This window comes from Argentina silus, assembly GCF_951799395.1.
Source record: "Argentina silus genome assembly, chromosome: 2".
In the NCBI taxonomy this organism is placed as follows: Eukaryota; Metazoa; Chordata; class Actinopteri; order Argentiniformes; family Argentinidae; genus Argentina; species Argentina silus.
The window spans coordinates 20,348,280-20,367,674 of record NC_139656.1 but is presented as its reverse complement, the minus strand read 5'-3'; the positions used below and the strand labels follow the sequence as shown (position 1 = coordinate 20,367,674).

General features: G+C 39.4%; 3 protein-coding genes across 3 annotated transcripts; 1 reads left to right on the top strand and 2 right to left on the bottom strand.

The window, feature by feature from the left end:
- Nucleotides 1-2,184: 2,184 nt before the first annotated feature.
- On the bottom strand, nucleotides 2,185-9,021 carry ist1 (IST1 factor associated with ESCRT-III). Its single transcript, XM_083697338.1, has 10 exons — nucleotides 8,919-9,021; nucleotides 7,926-8,026; nucleotides 7,538-7,718; nucleotides 7,175-7,262; nucleotides 6,946-7,029; nucleotides 6,723-6,833; nucleotides 6,451-6,627; nucleotides 5,856-5,966; nucleotides 4,929-4,974; nucleotides 2,185-4,791 (listed from the first exon to the last, which is right to left on the bottom strand). The coding sequence occupies exons 2-10, from the start codon at nucleotides 8,011-8,013 to the stop codon at nucleotides 4,625-4,627; spliced, it is 1,053 nt and encodes a 350-aa protein (XP_083553464.1). The 5' UTR covers nucleotides 8,014-8,026; nucleotides 8,919-9,021; the 3' UTR covers nucleotides 2,185-4,624.
- Nucleotides 9,022-9,970: 949 nt separating this feature from the next.
- Nucleotides 9,971-16,480, bottom strand: mphosph10 (M-phase phosphoprotein 10 (U3 small nucleolar ribonucleoprotein)). The gene is made up of 11 exons (XM_083697332.1): nucleotides 16,344-16,480; nucleotides 14,978-15,629; nucleotides 14,361-14,530; nucleotides 14,055-14,226; nucleotides 13,191-13,332; nucleotides 13,003-13,070; nucleotides 12,684-12,821; nucleotides 11,675-11,785; nucleotides 11,427-11,534; nucleotides 11,006-11,236; nucleotides 9,971-10,247 (listed from the first exon to the last, which is right to left on the bottom strand). Exons 1-11 carry the CDS (start codon nucleotides 16,427-16,429, stop codon nucleotides 10,098-10,100), a joined length of 2,028 nt encoding a protein of 675 aa, XP_083553458.1. The 5' UTR covers nucleotides 16,430-16,480; the 3' UTR covers nucleotides 9,971-10,097.
- Nucleotides 16,481-16,489: 9 nt separating this feature from the next.
- mcee (methylmalonyl CoA epimerase) lies at nucleotides 16,490-19,086 on the top strand. Its single transcript, XM_083697342.1, has 3 exons — nucleotides 16,490-16,572; nucleotides 18,308-18,642; nucleotides 18,875-19,086. The coding sequence occupies exons 1-3, from the start codon at nucleotides 16,545-16,547 to the stop codon at nucleotides 19,025-19,027; spliced, it is 516 nt and encodes a 171-aa protein (XP_083553468.1). The 5' UTR covers nucleotides 16,490-16,544; the 3' UTR covers nucleotides 19,028-19,086.
- The last annotated feature ends 309 nt before the right edge of the window (nucleotides 19,087-19,395 follow it).

Here is a 19,395-nt window from a genome sequence, read left to right as displayed (position 1 = left end):
CCTGTTGTGTTGGTTTTTTTCACTGTAAAATATGTATTTACATTTAAATATCATATTTACAGTACTGTATGGATTATAATTATGATCAGCACAGTATGACCATTATGGTCAAAATAAAAAATGGATTTGTGTTATTTGTGTTAAATAAGGTTATCACGTTCCCCCCTCTTTTCCATTACAGGACTTCACCTCTGTATGTACATATACATAAATACATATACATAAATATACTGTAGATGGATCTAAGGTGTATATGGAGCATTAAATCACATAGTTACGGTATCTAACTTACAGTAGGTCAATGCCATGGCCAAGATTGTCTCAACCTCCTCTGAGTCATCATGTTTCTTTGTGTGTTGCTTGAATGGGTTAATAAACAGTACATAAACAGTTAAAACAGTTTGACCCTTGCAATGAAACATATTCAGTCAACAGTGTACTGTATGAGTCTATGTTCGATAAATTGCTTAAGCATCAAGGCATCCATCCCAAGGGTAATGAGTCAAACACAGCTATGACGATTTAGATACAATATGGGTTGATTGTGTTGGTTATCCATTCATCTTGTGAGTCTCAGAACCTGGTGTGTTTGTGTCATTAATAATTTCATTAAACCTCTGCAAGTGTTCAGTATCAATGGAGATTGCTGTAGACCCTTGTACCAATGGTGATTGCATTAAAGGCAGTAATACAGCAACAATATTGAGAGATTTGCTCCAATGGTCACACAGAATAAAATGACTCCTTCCCTGGTCCACAGGAACAACTGATCTCAGCTAAATTGGACTAGTTGGCATGAAACGTTGCCCCTCTGCAGAGTTTGTTTTTAATTTAAAACTACAAGTCATCTATGCTAAATTGTCCATGTGAAAATTAATTTTGTGTTACTCCTGAGAGGATTATCTTTTAATAAAGATGAGGTAGAGAAGAGTATTTGTGTTCTTTGAACTATAATTCATTTTACTTTTGGGAAATCTGTCAAGAACCCTTTTGCTTTGCAAAATAGTTTTTGAGAAGACAGAGTAGTGATGACTTGTGCCAGACAAGCACCCATCTCATTGGGTTGATTGCAACCAACATTGGGAGTGGGATCACCATAAGCTGGTCTCTTGATGAATCAGGTACAGGTGTGAAAGAGATGATCCTAATTGCGAAGATTTCCCCGCGACTAGAGCATCCATTAGTATACACCTGGGGCTCATCTTCTTATTAGATAAAAAATAAAAATAATAATCTAAAGCCTAGAGTGTGCACCTTTTTGGAAAACAACTTTAGCAAATCTGTCAGCCATCCAGTAGATGGGTTTTCTAGGTGTTGGATTTCTTCAGGGCCAAAAGGTGGATGCATAAAGCCACCCAGACAAAACTTATTCCTAGTTGAAATCCTGGCCAGTGTTTGATATGTGTATGTCAGACCTCTCTCTGGTGTGTGTTTATGGGATAAATAAAGGGTGTGTTTGTATTATTCTTCATAATCTGCTGTGTGATGTTTAATGGCTGTGTGGCACGCCACAAATTGCTTGTCCAACGATTACAGGGTTGTGATACTTGCGTGTGTGTGTAATACAAACATGCCTCATGTGTCTAGCCTTGAGACAAAGCTCTACGCAGATCTTTACTTTTCATATGTTAATAGCCTGCCCTCTAGTGGCAAGGCTATGTGCTTGCAGTTCCAGGGTATCACAACAACCACATGTCGTAACCGACAGCCATTGGTAGTTCGTTTGTTTACAAAAGATAGGTATGCACACGAGTATTTGGATGTATTTAGTATGAAATAAGGTCAATTTGTATGTAAGAATGTAATGGGGTGGAGGCATGGATCCACATGTGTAAAACCTGTGGCAATTAATAGAACATATGAAACAAATGTTTTTTGTACGTTGTACCCTCCTATTTACAGTCATTGGTTGTACCAAAGAAACTCGGTTGAAGAAGTTAGCCAGCTTTAGTCTTAGTCTCTGGGAATGAGAATGGCAATTTGCACCCTTTATTTGGAGGCCATCATTTAATTGTTAAGTATCCTATTACTACCAAACACATTGTTTAGGCACCACTTACATCAGTTGATTAATCAACTAATAAAAAATAAAAAAAATATTGCATTTATTATTTAATGTATTAAACCAATCTATTATTCATTATTAAATCACATACCAATCACAGAAAACAATTACATCAGGAAAAGATTTGAAATATCTTCTTTATTAAACCATTTTTTTGGTAGACAGGAAAAACCTTTGATTACTACATGTTGTAAGAGACAAGATACTGTATATATTTGCAAATTAAAGTTAGTATCAAACATTCCTCAAACTATCCTACATATATGACACCTCAAAAGAGGATGACATCAGGCAAAGCAGTGAGTGGGTCACTGTACAGTAGTGCTTAATTAGACTTCTCATTCTAGGATGGTCTCACCCTCCTTCCATCAGTGAAAACAATGTATGAGACAGGAACTGCAAATCCTCCCACCACTCTCCAGTTTGTCAAAAAAGACTTCAACCATCTCCAAGATGTTTTTGTTTGAAATAAATATATACAAAAAATTAACTAGTAATTGTATTGATTTGTATACATAAAAAATTAAAATTGTATTTAATATACGCCTGTTAAAGTACATCCCTGGTATACGTATAGACTAGGAAGGCCTCTGATGAGAGATGGCAACTAAGGCAAATGTAGTGTTGTGTAGATATGTACATAGAGATCACACTACACCTCCAGTACATGAGGGAGCACAACCTATTCAATTTGGGAAAAGCATTTATATCAAACTTTTTTCATGTGGTTATTTGTAGACTATAATGTATGTCAACAGTCATATCATGCATTCCCTTCGCCGATTCACTGCCTGGGCTATACTGAAAGTGCGTATATGTGGTAAAATTAAGACCTAATAAAATACTAATTTTTTAATGAAAAAACATACAAAACAAAAACATTTTTTGCCCATTATTGACTTAAAACTGCCTACAACCTCAATTAAAGTAATTCTTGTAAATAGCATTGGTTATATTACATATTTCAGTTTTCCACTTAATCAGTTTGCATTTAAAGTTTGATTGCAATCCTTCACCTACGTCGAGTAACAGATATGTCAAAGAACAAGTATCAGACATCACCAAAGTTTCAGAGCCACAGTGAATAAAGGAGTGTAAAGTCACATTGGGAGTTATGGGGCCTTGTATGGCCTAGCCCTGCATCTTCCCAACAAACAGGGTGAGCCAGACCGACAGGTTTTTCTGGTATTCTATTTAGTGACAGGTAAAGACTGGAGTTTCATAACACCTAGCAAAGTCAAATGGAGGTATTGAGCTCATTTATCTAGTTCCTGGGAAGAGATAGGCTATGCTGTTATTTAAGACTATTGGAATATCAACCAGGCACTGCCATCCATACACAATATCCCATAATGAGAAGTGAAAACACATTTTTAGGAATGTTTGCAAATTTATTAAAATTTAAATACAGAAATACCTCATGTACATAAGTATTCAGACCCTTTGCTATGACACTCTTAAAATTTGCTCAAATGCAGTCTTCAACAAGTCACTAAACAAGTTGAATTGAGTCCATATGAGTGCAAGGATAATAGTTCATCTGATTTCGGAAATATTAATTAATTAATATATTTTGTTTTTATAGACTCTGGTTTGCATAGGAATCAATTAGACAGTGTGTGGATTAGGATGTCACTATCAACTCAGCAAATTTCACATTTTGATCCTGACAAACTCCCCAGTCCCTGCCAGTGACAAACATACCAATAACTTGATGCAGCTACTACTATTCTTCACAGGAGCGATGGTGCAGAAACTGCATTGCATGTGCTGGATTTGCACTAAACTTAATGCTTTGTAATAAAACCAAATAAACACATTTCCAGCCACTTTTTTTGCTGTATCACTTGAATTAATTGTTGCAAACACAATTATGGAATATGAGAGATTATTTTCCATTAAGGGATTATTTTTGGCCACTTGGTTAAAAAAAAAAAATTACATGAACTATTATCCTTGCATTAAGATGGACTCAATTCAAGTTACTGGGTGATTTGTTGATGACATTTTTGCATTTTAGCTAATTTTAAGAGTGTCATAGCAAAGGGTCTGACTACTTATGTACATGAGGCATTTCTGTATTTCAATTTTAATAAATTTACTTAAATTTCAAAAAACATGTTTTCGCTTCGTCATTCTGGGGTATAGTGTGTGAATTGATGGCAAATTCTTTTAATTTAATCCATTTTGAATTGAGTCTATAACAAAATGTGGAAAAAGTGAAGGGATCTGAATACTTTCCAAAAGCACTGTATATCCAAAGTGGTCATAAAAACAGGATGTGATTGTAAGATTATTATTATTTTTAACTTTTTTTGTTTACTGTAAAGTGTACTTATTACGAACCCCTCTGAAATTTAAAGATACAATTGTTGAGGGAGCCTCCGACATCAGCGTGCCAGACACATTTGTGTTTGAATGAGGCACAGTAACATTAACATCTGTAAAGGCAAGATAGGTTTCACTGTACGAGAGGGTGCTTATCCAGATCTGATTCAGCTTCAGACATTCCCTGAAGGCTGTGTGGATGTCACAGTGAAGCGTGGGGATACAGGACGATTAGGTCTTCTTCTTCAGCTCCTCGAAGCGCCGTGACAGGTCATCAAAGTCGATGTCATCAGAGGTTGTTGTATTTCCCCCAAATGAGGAAGTTGGAAGCGTATCAGGGACTGAGGGGAGCTCTGGGAGGGCGTTGTTATCGTAGAACTGAGATGAGGGGTTGGGGCCTGTTGAGATGGAACAGATTTCAAATTAGATCACAGATACAAGCCAACACAAATATCATGAAAAGGGCAAGCGGTATTACCCTTGGAGACTGCTTTATAATGCAAAGATTATAGTTGGTGGTGACCATCAAACTTACCTAACACCTGTGATGGAACAGATGGTTTGACAGAGAGTTCGTCAATCTGAAAAATACACAAGCATATGTTAATATGATCTCTCTCGCCTATGTGTTGAAATGTTACTTCATACCAAGTATTGATACATGGAGATGCAGAGATAGTCAATGGTTTCTATGTTAGTATAGAATTTGATCAGGATAGGCAGAAAACGTCCAAAAATGTGTATATTAATGGAAGAATTATCACTTCCTAAATAAGAAGGCCTGCCAAATTAAGACGTCTTCACAGGTCAACCCGAACGGGTCCAAAAAGTTAACTAGCCCCTCGGGTAAATCACAAAACAGCTGATTTACCTTAGCGGACCTGATAAACAGCTCTGATCAGGAGAGCATCCCAAGTAATCAAATCCTGTACTACAGCCTCTCCAAGCATCAGAGTGTATTCTGGCACACTGGATCGTCAGTAAATTCTTCCAAAGCGTTATCAGAAAATGTGTTCCCATGGAGGCCTTCTTTACCATGGTAGGCATAAACAGAATGCTAGGCTACATTAAAATGATTAGCCTACCGATAGGCTACCTCATTGGAGCTCATGTTGTTAAGAGGGAGAAGGTCTGGCTGTGAGGTCTATAATGCAGTAACTACCCTATCATTGCCTATTTTTTCGGGTCTAGTTGTTCACAGGTACGTTCAGGTCAGACTGTCCAATTCAACTGACTGAACTGATCCATTCAGGTTCAGGTAGGAACACTTCTGTTTCCATTTTTGAACAGGTCCACATTTTTGCACCCAAGAAGACCTCTAGCTCAAATAAGCCATCGCCATTGTCAACACTATCTGTTCATGTTATATAAGCTATAGCTAACTATAATGAATAACTTCTCTTCCCTGAAGGGTGATCTGTCCGTCTGTCCGTCTGTCTGGAGAAGTGGAAGGGGGACTTACAGACTCATAGGTGGGGGGGCAGCTGGGCAACTGAGGGGGCTGCCCGCCTCTCATTGGGGGCTGGAAGTTGTTAAAGGCATCATATGTGCCCATTGGGCCATTGAAGGCCTCCTGCAAAAAAAAAAAAAAACATAAATCACACTTTTCTAACATTTCTGATCTCTACAAAAGGAAAGATACATCTCGACAAACATTCTAGACATCAGACTTTGCTTAATCCTACATTTTTCCATAGTATCCAATACCAATATCTAAACTTTTCATTTATTTCATATATCACTTTTTTTTTTTTTTTTTTTTTTTTTTTTTTACTATTTTGCAGTGATTCGATGTTTTAAGTGCTTGCATTAATTTATCCCATATGACTTCAAATTGAGCCAGATTTGTTTCAATATTTAAATAATACAACAAGTTCTTCGACTGCTGTAAAGATAGAGGATCAGTAGATTTCCATTAGATTTTCCAGTGTTTCAGCAAAAGTTTATTTTTTTTTTTTTTAATCTTTTCTAATCTCTACATTTCAAGTCACACAGGTACGATCTTATGACAACAAGAGTGCTAACAGTGTAATCAAAATCAGTAAAAACAGTCTTACTGCTCCTTTGGGGGTCGGGTAGCTAAAGGCTGATGGCATGGGCATAGGCATGGGCATATGCATGGCTCCTGTAGGAGCAGTGAAGCCGCCACCACCACCTCCGCCTCCACCGCCTGGCTTCCTGTTGTCAGTGTCCACGTCTATAAGGTCAGCCTCCTCGCCAAGATTCACCTCTGGCTGTGGGGTTAATTGTCAGGGGAAGACATTAATTGAAGCAGCTACAATAATTAGCGTCACATGGGGGGCAGGGGGGTCTCACTCATAATACTCACTCTGACCATGGCATCAGGCTCGTATGGCACGTTGTAGTTCTTGGCAATCTCAATGAGGTAGCGTTCCACAAGGATCTTAGGAGGAGCCTCGACACTCAGCTTGTGCATGAGCTGGGAGGAAAAGCCATGACAGGGATTTTTAAACAAATATAAAAAGGATTTAGGCTTTATAAGGTTCATAAACACACATTCAAATTGAGGCAGATCATCTGAAAATAACTACCCTATCATTGACTGTTGCAATTTGGTTTGTCCTACAGAGCTTGCCGTATTCCTTGCTGTATTTTGCGCACAGCTGGTCAGACACCTGTATGAAGAAGGCACATACGATCCAGGTTTAGAATCAAACAAGAGGGAAATACAAACTGCACAGTTAAATTAAGATTGAACTTGAAACAAGCCACTAGACATGCTCTAGCCAGGGTTTATACAGCACAATGCCTACTACTCACAATTTTGAGCTCCGAGACCTCCGACTGAAGACGCGGAGCAGCCCAGATAAGAGTGGACACTGCTTCCTGCAAGCCCGGGTCGAGCTCCCTGACGTAGAGGAGAGGGACAGAGGAAGAGAGATGTGTTAATACCTCATATGCACACATTATTGACAATACTCCCCGGAAGTATTACATTTGTGCAGCCTCAGATCCCTGTTGGCTAATGCTGGATGCACACTTCAAGATTACACCCCAATTCATACCCTTAAACAGGCATCCCAGACAGGTTTTCAAGAGATGGGTGGAATCAGCATGTCACAAGCATCAATTGGGAGTGTGTGCAGTCTTGCAGGCAGGCTTACTGCAGGCTGGCTAACTCACTTCATGGACTGGATGAGGCCAAAGCGGGCCAGCAGCAGGTCACAGTACAGCTCTAGGATCTCCATGGCCTCTACCAGGTAGTCCTCTCTGATGATGTGTTCCACACGGATCCTTGCCCTCTCATCCTTTCCAGAGGACAAGTAGTCTGCAATCTCCTTTCGTGCCTTTTGAGCTAGCTCAGCTACACAGAGAGAGAGAAAATCCAAGAATGTAAAATTATTCATTCTTTAAAAGAAAATTCTATAAGAATCTATTTCAAAGGACATTCAAGACACACGTCAGTGAACAACAGAGGATGGGCTACATGTTGTGTTTTGTGTTTATCTATTTGGAGCATGTGTGAGAATGTGTAATTGCAGAAGAGTTTAAATCAAATGTGAAGGCTCACTTTTCTTTTTCTCCAGGAGTTTCAGGCGATTGATGACCAGCCGGAGGTTGACTCTTAGTCTTTCCGCTTTGAATCCTCCTCCCAGCATGATGGTCAGCTTACTACGGAAAAAGAGTAAACAATGTTAATATAATGAGGAAACTAAAGGATCGGCAGTCTTAAGAATACTGACTTCAATTCTGATTGAAGACAGATAATGTGTCAGGATACTGAGGCCTATTTGGCGAACGAACGTCAGTTGTAGCTTAACATGGGGTGTACGCTTGTCGCTAATAATATAGTGAGTCTTTGAATGACAGCCTACTGCTTAACAGCTTCTATATATGCCAACGACCCAAGAGTGCTTATAAACCATTAGTTTCCTTGCTCTCTATACCGATTGCTTTCTCATAGCCTGACTTTTCACACTATTGCAGACGAAGGACTAAATAAGGTGCAGAGGCCCAAGATCGGAGTGAGTCAGAGTAGTCTTGTGTTGTGAGCGGGTCCGATGACGCCATACCGGGGAACTACAGGCAGGACTGACGGAGTTCTAACAGATAGAGCTATATATAAAATCAAAGAGCAATAATAAAATGCCTGCTAGCTTGCTCGCATTCAATCTGAAATTTTAATTGAGAATAATTCACAACATTGACTTGACGACACTAGTATATATAGACGGACTAGTTTACGTGCTGACGTTAGCGACATAATGAATACGACAATAGCTACAGAGGGGTAGTTAACCAAAAACGTTAGCTAGCTTATTACCTACCTAGCTATATTATTAATGTACTGCCAGCGAGCTAGTGATACAATACTGAAATACTAGCTGGTCATACCAGGAAGGAAGCAATCCTGGCTGGCAGTTTGCTAGCTAGCTATAGCTAATAATACAACAACCGCACTTTGATGGAAATTGCTAGCTAGCTAGAACATTGACAATCGACAACAGTGCAAGACAATTAATCATTTTTTTAAATAACGTATTTATATAATTTCAGACATTACCTGTTGTGGTCGTCAACTCGCTAGGTAAACAGCAACTTCTCTTGGCTACTTCCGCGTTTGATCTTGGACGGATCTCAAACGAGCATTAACAAATCGCTTCCCGGTGGGAATCCTTCAAAATAAGAGTGCAGTCCTGTTCAGTAAACGAATAAGTAAGCAGAGGTAGGCTGTGGTATAAGCAGATATGTTCTACGCCCCTTTCAGTGGAGGCTGGTTCTCCTTTGAATTTTGAGAAAAATTTAATAAAAAAACTTCTGTACAAAAACGTTTTAAAATCTGCTGCACAAAAAAACGAGATGTTTAAAAAGCCACTGCTAACTTTTGCCATGACTAACAAAAGAACAATGGGAGTGATGGGGACAATTAAACAAAGTTAAAATTGCATGGCCAAATCAACTCAAATGAACTTTCTGACTTTGTTGGGGATTTTTGTTTAGCCGTGGCTACATTAAATAGTGACTATTAAACAACTCTGAACCATGGATTACTTTCAGGGTAAGGAACCATCTGACTATAAAGTGTAAAAAAAACAACAACAAAAAAACATCATACCATAACCATTTCTCAATAATTTGGTCTCAAAGTCAAAATTCACCCCACTAATTACAACTACATTATATATAGCTGAATCTACCTTTAAAGGTGCAACATGTAGCTTGTCCCCTTAAAAATTTCACAAAATAATCATGCTGAATCATTACTTATGATGCATTGGCAATCTGTGACTGTGCATGCACCTGCCAAGACCCTGCCCTTCTGCAGGCGGTATTCTGCTTTCCCCAAAATTTCAGGAGTATTTGGGCATCGACAGTACCAACTGCTGTGGACATGCAACGTACGTGTGTGGCTCATTGGCCACATACTACCTGGGAGCAGCAAGCAAAATGTTGATTCCCATTTCAGTCTGATTTTATGGATGGTACTTGCTTTAACCATAAAAGTCCTCCAGAGAAGCTCTTGAAAAATCTGAAAGCTGGCCTAGAGGTGCCAGTGAATTCACTCTCAAAAAATGTACATAACATTTATTGAAAAAATAGCAAACAAAAACTACACCTGGACACAACTTCTTTATTGCAAATGACATTTACTTATTGGTTAATATATTGCAGCTTTCTTTTATATATATATAAAAAAAAAAACTCTGTACAAAGAAATATGCATCACAACACCATATCAATGTTACAATTTCAGTTTGCTGGCTGAGACTTCCTTGAGTTTTTTCTTCTTTGATGCCTGGTCCTTGGCTCCTTTGATCTGGCTCTTCACTTGGTCTTGTAGTTGGGAGAAGAAGGCTTGGGAAGAGCGCAGAGCTTTGTCCTTCCCCTCGTCCTGTCACAGAGAACAAATTAAGTTAGCTCTGCATCTATTTCAATTATTATGCTGAACCCAATGACTGCATGAATGGGCCAACCCTTGTTGTGTGAAGCAGCCGCTTAGCTTAGATGCAGCATGTTGGAACATGTCACGTCTTTTCCATATTTTGTCACTGGTTTTGATATTAATGGTTGCATATGTTGTCAACAAATCAGATGAAAACTCAGAATCCTAACTCCTTACTTCATATACTCGTCTTCTGTCACAGACTTCTTTGAGACAGAATTTCTCACTTTGAATGCGATCTACCAGCTGATGATTGACACCAAACGATGACAGATGATCACTGAGACATGTGGCCGTTTTGTTTGATGTGGGAGGAGTGGCACCATTTGAGGTGAGCAATGCCGTAAAGGCTGAACATTGACTGTTTGCTTGGAACTAGAGATGTAATAAAATGGATTCTATACACTTGTATGATCACATATCAAAAAGATCAGGTTTTCAAAAGTTGAATTAATCATAACAAGGAGATGCTGTAAACAAGGATGTTTGGCCAAGATAGTATGGAATGTTTACATCAGACAATTCATGCTCCACTAGGACTCATGAACAATGGACTGCTGTTCATGTGCTCTATGCAAGGCAAGCAAATTATTATAAGAATGTTAACAAAAAAAGTAAAAACTATCTAACAATTAAAATCAAACATCTTCCTGAGTCTCACACACCATAATAAAATGTGAACACTGAGGTGGAAACAAAATACAGACCTTCAGCAATGTTGCTTTGCCTCCTTTTGTGAGTTTCTTGAGGTTCTCAGCCACCTCTGTCTTTGATGGCTTCTTATTCCCTCCAGCTTTGTTGGCCTCTTTCAGTTTCTGTCTTTTCTCCTTCTCATGGATCCTGATACGCTTCACCTTCTTCTTCTTGCGTCTGTCACGTTTCTTATCTGTAGCGGTTTTTTCAGAGTCACCCAGCACATCACCAGCTTTGTTTTTCCCCTAACATAGGGGGAAAATATTGTAGCATGAATACCTCAAGATTAAAAGGATAATGTTGGACAACATAATTTATTGTGTTAGCAAGTAAGAGTATATTGTACACTATAGTTTTCATAAGTTTAAGCGCACTCTTAACAAAAAGTAATATTTCACTTCCATGAAACAGTACAGAGAGGGATGCATGACAAACCTTGACTTCCTCTGGAGCCAACAGAGTTGCATTACTCGCACTGACTGGAGCAACCTCCTCCATGGCGATAGAAGGCAGATTGGACACAACCTTCACCTCAGGAACAGGCTATAGGGCACAAAGAGAAGTATATTTACATTTAAGTTTGTCATATGTACTGACATACAGTCCAAACAGCTTTGAAATACCCCTTAAATCCTAATAACATATCAGTTACAACACTAATATTACAACAAATTCACACTTACTGGTTTGGGTGTGAAGTGGAAGTTAGACAGAGCATCAAGTTTAAGGAAAAGAGAGTCCATGAGCTTTTTAATTTCCACATGGGCTGGATTTTCTTCTTCCTCAGACTTTTGCTAAAATACAAGAGAATACAGTTGTAAGTACATCAATCCCAACTCATCAAAACCTGTGCTACAGTCTAGCAGGCACCTCTGGCCACACACACACACACACCTCACCGCATTTTGGCTATTTGTCCCAATTCCACCAATGACAGAAGATGCATCAAAACACACTTCAATACCATTGTGTCTTAATATTTCATTTTCACACAATAGGCTAGTTACCATGACACATTCTATCATTCACTCTAACTTTATCGGTGTGTGCATAAATTGCTTCTCCAATCGTGGACCGTGCGTAAATTCTTAAAAATATCAGAAATGTGTTGGTTAATTCACAGCACCTCCTTTATGGAGGCCTTCTTTATTCAGGTAGCCCTAAACAGAAACTTATGCTAAATTAAATTTATTAGCCTATCGAACTGGCAGGCTACCTAGTCAGAGGGAGAACATCTGGTTTTAATCTAATCGGGTCAGGGCTAGACCTGGATGCGTCATGTTTTGGAGATATTTGTCCAAGGGTCCATTTGGGTTCTGGTCTGATTATACACAGATTAGTTAAGGTTCGGGTCTCTATATTTAAAAAGAAGAACGGGTCCGTTCAGGTAGGAAACCCACAGATCCATTTCGGAATGGATCTACATTTTTGGACCTATGATGACCTCTAGTGTATACCTTTCTCCTAAGCATATCATTATTTGGCAAATGTAGGTAGTTGAGATACCAGTTTATTCAAAATGTATCAAAAAACTTGCACAAATTCTGATGTCACTTCTGAAAAAAGGTATACACGGCTACGGAACTGACAATATAGCAATACAATATTCTATTTTAAGACACTGCATAGCTGAAGCTATGCTAATCCTCTAGGCTGTTGTGGCAAATGGAAAAAGCTTTATGGAGGTCCTACCTGATTCTGCTTGAGGTATTCTTGCTCATAAACCTCTGCAAGGCTCAGCTTGCTCTTCTCCTGGTCCAGAGTCAGCCTCTTCTTGTACTCAAACACCTCTTCCTTAGGCTTCTCCTTACGTACCACATCATCCCACACCTAAGAAAAAACTACAAGTGAGTCTGCAAATAAAAGTCTTTGAAATGTGCCACATGTAGAAACAGTGTGGTACTCTTTTACTACAACTAATAACAATCAGAAGTATATTTACACATTCAATTGGATACAACTGCAAATGTCTAGTTTATTGTAAAGAGGAGTTAATGGTCTCCATACTGACCTGGTCTTTAATTCTCTGCTTGATAATGTCCTCCAACTGCAAAGTGGTTTCCTCTGTGACAGCAGGTGCTAAGAGAGAACAAAACACATACACACACCTCAAACTCTAAGAAGGTATCCTTAATTGGCAGCAATGGAATGTTAACAGCAGAGCAAAACAGGACAGACTGACAGCCATTTGGCACCTACCCATCCTGGAGGCCTGGTCAAATACCACGTCCACCTCCAGAAGACTGTTCTCTGGCCGAGTCTGAGCTGAGACCTCCCCTGTCAGTTGCCATGGCTTCTCTCCCATCGCAGCCTTCTCCAAGTCCTGGATTTTTTCAGCCATCTGTGTGTGGTAAATTTCAATATCAATATCAATTATGAGTTTGCCGTTATGGAATGTGCTCCATGAAGTCAAGTTAAAAACAAATGTAAATGCAACAAACTAAAAATACTTGAGGATGTATTGGGGATACTTATGCAGGGTTCTCCCAAAAGAATGTAAGAGGGGCACCTTGTTGACTTGGCTCCGCCACTATGTAAATATTTAAGAGCAAATTTAACTGAGACTTAGTAATGATAGAGTAACGATCTTTGATCGCCAATGGCATCGTTGTTAAAAGCAAAAGTGCAAGTGTTATGTTCCTCAGCGTTTTAGCTGTATTTTTTTTTTTGCACATTTTGACATGAAAAACGTGACTCGGTTTTGATAATGCAATCCACCACCACCCTGTTGAAAAGGGAGAACCCTGTTATGGAAACATTGAATTTATTAAATAATTATGTATTTAATTAGGGCTAATACTTATTATTTGAGGAGAGGAACGTGATTTTATCAGTATTATCAATTATGAAGCAGAGACAAATTATCCATTCTTAAGTCAGCTTTTGCAACTAAATGCAACATACACAAAACCTCTGCTTTTCAGATTACTAAATAATAATAAAGAAACCTTAGAATTTTTTAATCAAGTTAGATAGAGACATGTGGTTTGGACTGTTTGCACACTTGTTTGTGTGTCTCCAAAAGAGGAAGTGATGTTCATTTTACCAACATATTGTTTGTACCTTATCTTGTCGCTTCTCAAAGGATGACTTGGAGTCAGATTTTGGTGCACTTCGGGCCTTTCCCCCAAAAATGTCCTCCATGTCCTCTCCCTCGCTGTCTTCAGGTAGCTCAAAAGTCACCCTCTTCAGAGCCTCCTTGGCTTGCCTGTTGTCTTCATCCTCAATTAAATCCCTGCAACAGTACAGTAACAAACATGTCAGCAGAACTCGTCTGTTTTACAGGGACCTAAATGTAATTTTTTCTCTGAACACACAATGATGACAGTTTACAACACTAGTCATTGAAATAAATGTTTACGTCCTTACTCTTCATGATCATCCTCCTCCTCATCTTCATCATTGTCGTCATCCTCCTCCTCCTCCTCATCCGTACAGTCCTCTTCATCCTCAGCACCTAATTGGTCATCTGCTTGTGAAGGTCCCCCATCCACCGAATCAAAGAAGTCCTTGTACTTAAGATTCCTGGAACTTTTCAACTACAAAAGGAACATGTGAGTTCAATATATGTGTCTGCAGTAATGAAGAATTGAAACACCAAATTAAAACATTCATTTGACAAACCCCATTTCTTCAATCTAGGGCTGCAACTAAGGATTATTTTGTTATAGATTAATCTATAGATTATTTTATCGATTTGTCTAAAAGATTAATTTACAAAAAACATGCTTTTGAATGCGATGCAAGACGGACCAGAACCAGCGATATGTTGTTCAACTAAAAGGCATTCGAATTTATAAAACATGAATGGCTTGTCGATGATCAATATGCAAATCAACAAAATTACATAACCGAAATAATCAACTAAGTTGACTAGTCATTGCTGCCCTACTTCAATCATGGCATCAAATGTGCATGAATCGGCAGAAACACATAGATCTGAAAAATAGAAACTGTCTATGAATTAAAGTATAGACTCTACTTACTGTGTTTTGTTTCTTTTGTCTTTTGGAGGTCACATCATCAAGGTCTAGTTCATCTTCATCCCCAGAGGGCAAGTCCAGGAAGTAGTCTACATCATCATCCTCATCATCTCCCTTCCCCTCTCGTTTGTCCATATTGTCCAGGAAGGATTCCATCTCTGAGAGCTTGAAGAACCTGTCATCAACCTCTGAAGAAGGTCCAATTGGTCTGGATGCTTTCCCCAAAGAGCTTTTCTTCTCCTTAGCTTGTTTTTCAAACACATCTACATCAAAATCTACATCAGAGTCCTCATCTGTGATTTCCCCTGCCTCATCAGCTAAAGCAGTTTTAGGCAGGGCTTCTTCTCCTTCCCCATTCTCCAAACCCTCATCTTCCAGCTCCTCCTCCTCTATATTGTCATCATCCACTTCCTCCTCTTCATCTTCCTCCTCAACTATTCTCAAAGTTTCATCCAAGACAGCCTGACTCACGACTGTCTCAAAGTGCTCCAACACTGCAGTATTCTGTAGCTCCAACTCCTGCCAGATCTGTTCTTCGTCAAAGTTCTCAACCACCAGCTGATCCAGAGGGCAACTTTTTGTGTCCACTGGCTCATGCAAATCATACAGAGTCTTTGTGAGGGAGGTGAAGTCAGCTGCCACTCCATCCTGCAGACTAAAACAAGAGTAAACACAGACATGTTAAAACAATTGTTATGTCTGAAGCAGTGGGCTTCAGTGCTTAATGTTCTTCAATCCTGGTCCTTGAGACCTGCAGGGTGGGTGTAGGATTTAATTCCAGACCAGTAATAGCACACTAGCCCCAAACCATGACAGGTATACATAACAACGAGTGTATGGTAACGTTGGCTGGCTCGCTGTATTGTATGGCGGGTGGATTCAGCAACAAATATGTTGTTCGCTATGAACTATGCAATATGCTTGTTTGTGATTTGAGATATGTCATACCATTTACTTGGGGAGGGGGGTTACTGTTAGGATGAGCAGCCAAAGTAGATTGTGAAGGGGCAGACAAGGACGGTTGCAGTGCTCAGTAAGTGTTTACTTATGGCCTTTGGCCTACCATACCGGTCAGTGAGACACCACATTTGTTAACTAGGCCCAATAAGGTTTTGCGCACCTGAAAGCACCCATTCGGCTATTAAAACCTCCTTACCCGACGCGACAGGAACCCCTTTCCAAAAACAAAGTAATACAGGCGTATTGTCATATACAACCGTCTGTGGGTCGAGACTCGTGCTGCTTGGCTAGTTTGCTGCTGCTGCTGCTAGCTAGATCAAAAGCATGCACATGAAGCATGTTAAACTGTACGAATTCATTATAGCTTGCACAGACATATTCGGCAGTAGGGAAGACATGTTGCACTTACCTTAGAAATTGTTCTGGGTGTGCAGTGTTGATGTTTAGTAACTTTAAACAGTTTTCCAACGTGTAATTGATGTCCCTCGTAGCCATCGTTCTTGTTCTGCGAGCTCACGTGGACATGTGAGTAACAGATAAACACATCCGCCCGGAAACACTTTAAATTGCGTTACAAGGTCCGGATAACGTTGCACAAATCTTCGAAAATATGGCGGCGTCCCTGTTGAAGGTGGCAGGTCAGTGTTTGTAATTTTTAACTTTCTCCCTGATCAGTATGTGTGTTATACCTGTCGAAGTGTGTTCGGATAAAAATAAACATGTATTCATATCCCCATTTCTGAGCAGTTATCTAGCTAGTTAGTTAGCTTGTGATGTTGCTACTAGGCCATTGACATGCAGCAAATGATGTTGATTTTTGGAGTGACTGACTTAAATATACTTTCGTCATACACCAAAGTAACTGTGTTGCTAGGTTGCTGACGAACTCTTCTCTCCACGCACAGGAGTGTAATTTCTCCAAATTACGAAAAACCTGACTTCTGAGCACCTGGTTAGCCTACCTATAGCTACCATTATTTGAGTTGGAAATATGTAGTCAGTGCAGTTCCGAAGCATGCACAAATACGCGAGAACAGGACTCTAAAACCCATGGTCACAGAGTTATAACCATTAGATGGCGCATTCTCCTAATTAACAGTGGCCATGTTCGAAAGCTGGGACCTGGTTAGTGTTTTCAGTATGCACGATTAAAAGGTACTACGCTATGCGAAATTGAGTATTTATAAAATAGTAGGATGGCATACTAAATGTACCTTTCCATGTAGTATGAATTCACTGCACCCTGAAGCGAGAGACCCAACTCCGCCCCTTCTTCCGTCCCAGGTGAGAAGTGACGCTTTGCAGACAAAGCCATGCGATTTTTGACTGCAAGGCAATGGGATAGGTTCGCATTTGGTCAACAAAAATGTGTATGGTTCATTAATTCATAATTCCATAATTACAATTGGATTTTATACCCGTCATTCCGAGACGCCACGGTGGAAAACATGGCACTCCGCATTTCTGCATAGTGTGCAGGTAAACCAGAGGGTGATTGGCTAAACGCCATCATTATAAACGAAGAAGCGGAATTGCAATTGCAATTCTGAGTGTCATGTTTGGAGTTTTCCACTGGTTTCGTGTAATGACTGGTATAAAGTTAATCTATATGGATATTAAAGCAGCCCATTGGATATTTCATGGTGCTGGATGATGATGGAGAGTAATGGATATTTTTCAAAGCTAGGATAAGGGATGCCAAAACAGATAAGGGCACTCATGTTGAATTAAGTTGCAAGCCAATACCATGACACTCCCATGAAAGAAGATGGAGTGTTGTGTCGGCTAGTCCCACCCTAGTTGACTGCATGGTGCCGCTAATGCCATTACAAATGCAATGAATGGGAAATATAGCATACTGTGCCTATTCTCTGCATCTCTGCATATTCCCAACTCAAATGGTTGCGGTAGACAAAGTGCTCTCAAGCAAATCATTCAGAATATACTGCAGCAGACAGCAGATCCACACTCTGAAAATAACTTTCAGAAATGATTGCCATTGTCCAAGTGACTTTTGCTTTTATTGTTGTGGGTTTTATTGAATTCCTACACTGTGGTTGAAATTACACCTATGGTATGAATTCAGACCCTACTTCGACATAGTCAAGAAGAAAATAAAGTCTTAAACAAAGAACGTCAACAAATCAAATGTATCCAGCTAGTGAGAGAATATTGTTTACATAGGCGTTCTTGGAGATGTTATATTTGAGTCAGCTACCAGTAACATTCAATGCACTGTCACAGTTTATAAACTACTCTAACATTGGCAGAAGAAACTAAAAAATAGACCATGCTGAAAACACTAAGACAAAAATATTTTCCGAGTTACTGGTTGTTTCATACTAGAACTAAAGCAAAAATGCATTTCTTTAGTTACAGGTCTCTCAAAGTGTGCTCCCCTCCTGAGAACACACTCAACCTCCACGCCACTCTGTCAAGGTATTCCTGGATCAGTTTGGAAGCTAGGGAAGCTGAATCATATTGCAATAGCTGTACCAGACATGGAGAAGGCTACTGCTCTCTACCGAGATGTGCTTGGGGCTCAGGTTAGCGATAAAGTTCCCCTCCCTGAGCATGGAGTCTATACAGTGTTTGTGGAGCTGGGTAACACCAAACTAGAGCTGCTACACCCACTGGGAGAGAAGAGCCCCATTGCTGGCTTCCTACAGAAGAACAAAGCGGGTGGGATGCACCATATCTGCATTGAGGCAAGTCAATCCTGGAAATGCATATGATTTAGATAGATAGGTACTTTATTGATACCCGAGGGGAAATTAAGGCGTTATTTGGGATGAAAATATTAAGTTACCTATATTCACTAAATTCTTCTCTCCTTATGACCCTAACACAGCTCACATTATGTCAGACTATGTATATCGAAATGTGTCAAACATACTCGTATATGATTTTGTATTTATGTTCTTATTTCAATTACTACAGGTTGATGACATTAATGCAGCAATAGTGGACCTGAAGGCAAGGAAAATAAGAACCCTGTCAGAGGTACCAAGGATAGGTGCTCATGGGAAACCTGTCATGTTCCTCCACCCAAAAGACTGTGATGGAGTGCTTGTGGAACTGGAGCAAGCATGAACACCTGTATGCCTCAAACTTTGTAGTTCAAAATTGTATAATAAAAAACTGAGTAGTAAGTTGTCTTTTACCAGTTATTATGATAACAAAGGTATCATTTTTGATAATCAGCATCAGCGTTTTAAACTAGAAAACTAAGACTTGTCTTGTCCCCTGCATTAGTCTTTGCCTTTTCAGAGGCCTATCTGCCTTAAAATAGTGGTTGCCGTGTGCTGGAATCACAATCTATTTGCCTCTGCCTCTCTGCTGTGAATACATTTTATAAATTATTTAATTAAGGTGTGTTCACATTGACTTTTCACAATAACATTTTCAGAAGATATGTATCCTTTATTTTGGGTTTGCTGTTTTGAATGTTAAAAGTTTTC